The sequence below is a fragment of the Aptenodytes forsteri genome, unplaced genomic scaffold (assembly GCF_000699145.1).
Source record: "Aptenodytes forsteri isolate BGI_AS27 unplaced genomic scaffold, ASM69914v1 Scaffold517, whole genome shotgun sequence".
Taxonomy (NCBI): Eukaryota; Metazoa; Chordata; class Aves; order Sphenisciformes; family Spheniscidae; genus Aptenodytes; species Aptenodytes forsteri.
The window spans coordinates 29,841-31,268 of record NW_008795546.1 but is presented as its reverse complement, the minus strand read 5'-3'; the positions used below and the strand labels follow the sequence as shown (position 1 = coordinate 31,268).

The 1,428-nt window shown below is 64.5% G+C and overlaps 1 protein-coding gene across 1 annotated transcript in view; it reads right to left on the bottom strand.

The window, feature by feature from the left end:
- The window catches only part of LOC103901262 (leukotriene B4 receptor 1), a gene marked incomplete at its 3' end in the record, with an annotated part of 18,337 nt that overhangs the window by 14,983 nt on the left and 1,926 nt on the right, over positions 1-1,428 (bottom strand). The window contains exon 2 of the mRNA XM_009282112.1: positions 555-715. Coding sequence (XP_009280387.1) covers positions 555-715 — 161 coding nt within the window. The remainder of the gene's footprint in view (positions 1-554; positions 716-1,428) is intronic.

Below are 1,428 nucleotides of genomic sequence, written 5' to 3'. Positions count from 1 at the left end.
CCCATAGCTGCCCCACAGTCCCTACTCAGGGTCCTGGGGGCTGCCCCCTGGCATCAACAGGAGGAGGAGAAGGAGACCCAATGCCCAAGGTGGCCCCATGGCACCGCTGGTGTGGGGCAGCCAGGGCCGGTGGCAGAGGGTGAGCGGGGTGGCGGTCAATCATTAACCCAGACGCCTGGGTTCCCCCACCGGCCCCACGGCCATCGACCCCCAGGTGGGGACACGAGACTGCAGGGAAACAGCTGGGCTCTGTGGGGTGGGGGGGGCTATGGGGCAGGGAGACTCGGAGATGGGGGGGCGATAGGGGCCCTATGGGGTCTGTGAGAGGTTATGGGGCCCTATGGGGTCTGGATGACAAGGGTTGACCCATGGGGTTGAAGTTGGATGTGGGGTGTTGGTCCCCATAGACCCCTCAGGTGATACTTGGTCTTCAGTGTCCCCCCCTCAGGTGGCTGTTGTCCCCACAGGTTCCTCAGGTGAAGGCTGATGTCCACAGTCCCACCGCAGGTGACCACTGGTCCCCACAGACCCCTCTGGTGACGCTTGGTCCTCACCGTCCCCCCCTCAGGTCACTGTTGGTCTTGGGGCACTTCCCCTTGTTGAACCTCATGAGGTTCCTCATGGGCCGTTTCTCCGCCCATTGAGGTCCCTCTGGGTGGTCACCCGGCCCGCTGGGGGTCTCAGCTTCTCCTCCCAGTTTGGTGTCATCGTCAAACTGGGGTGGGGGACACCATGGATGAAGATGTGGGACAGGTATTGACCCACCTGGGGTGGGGCCCAGACCCTGTGGCAGAAGGTGTCCGAGGTCCTCCTGACCAGGTGGAGGACGTCCCTCCAGTGTCCCCATCTGCCCCCCCAGCTGCCCCCCCCCCCCCACCCCCCCCCCCCCCTCTCCCCACAACCACTGAGCAAACGGGGGCTGAGCTTTGTTGTCACCAATGATATCACGTATGAAGTCACCTTGCAGTACCTCCACTCCCCTTCCACCAGGTCATGTGTGATGTCACATGGGTGTGGCCAGGCCATCCTCCGCATTACCCCCCTCCCCCCATCTCTAACAGGGGCCACAGTAGGGAGGAGGTGGGATGGAGCCCACCGTCCCACCCCAGTGACACCCCAAGACATCCCAGGACCCCATGGTGACACCCTGAGGAGATCCTGGTGACCCACCATTGACACCCCTTTGATCCCACCACCCCATCCCAATGACACCACTGGGACCCCACAGTGACACCCTGGTGACCCCCTGGGCCATCCCCGGTGACACTACCAGGACCCCTGGGGACACCCCCCAGATGCCATAGGGACAGCCTGGCTGTGGCAGTGACCTCCTGGGAGGTGCCCCCCCGGTGACTTCTGGCACCCCCAACCCCATCTGAGACCCCCCCCAGTGTCCCCAGCCCCCCCCAGGCCCAGCCCCCCGACACC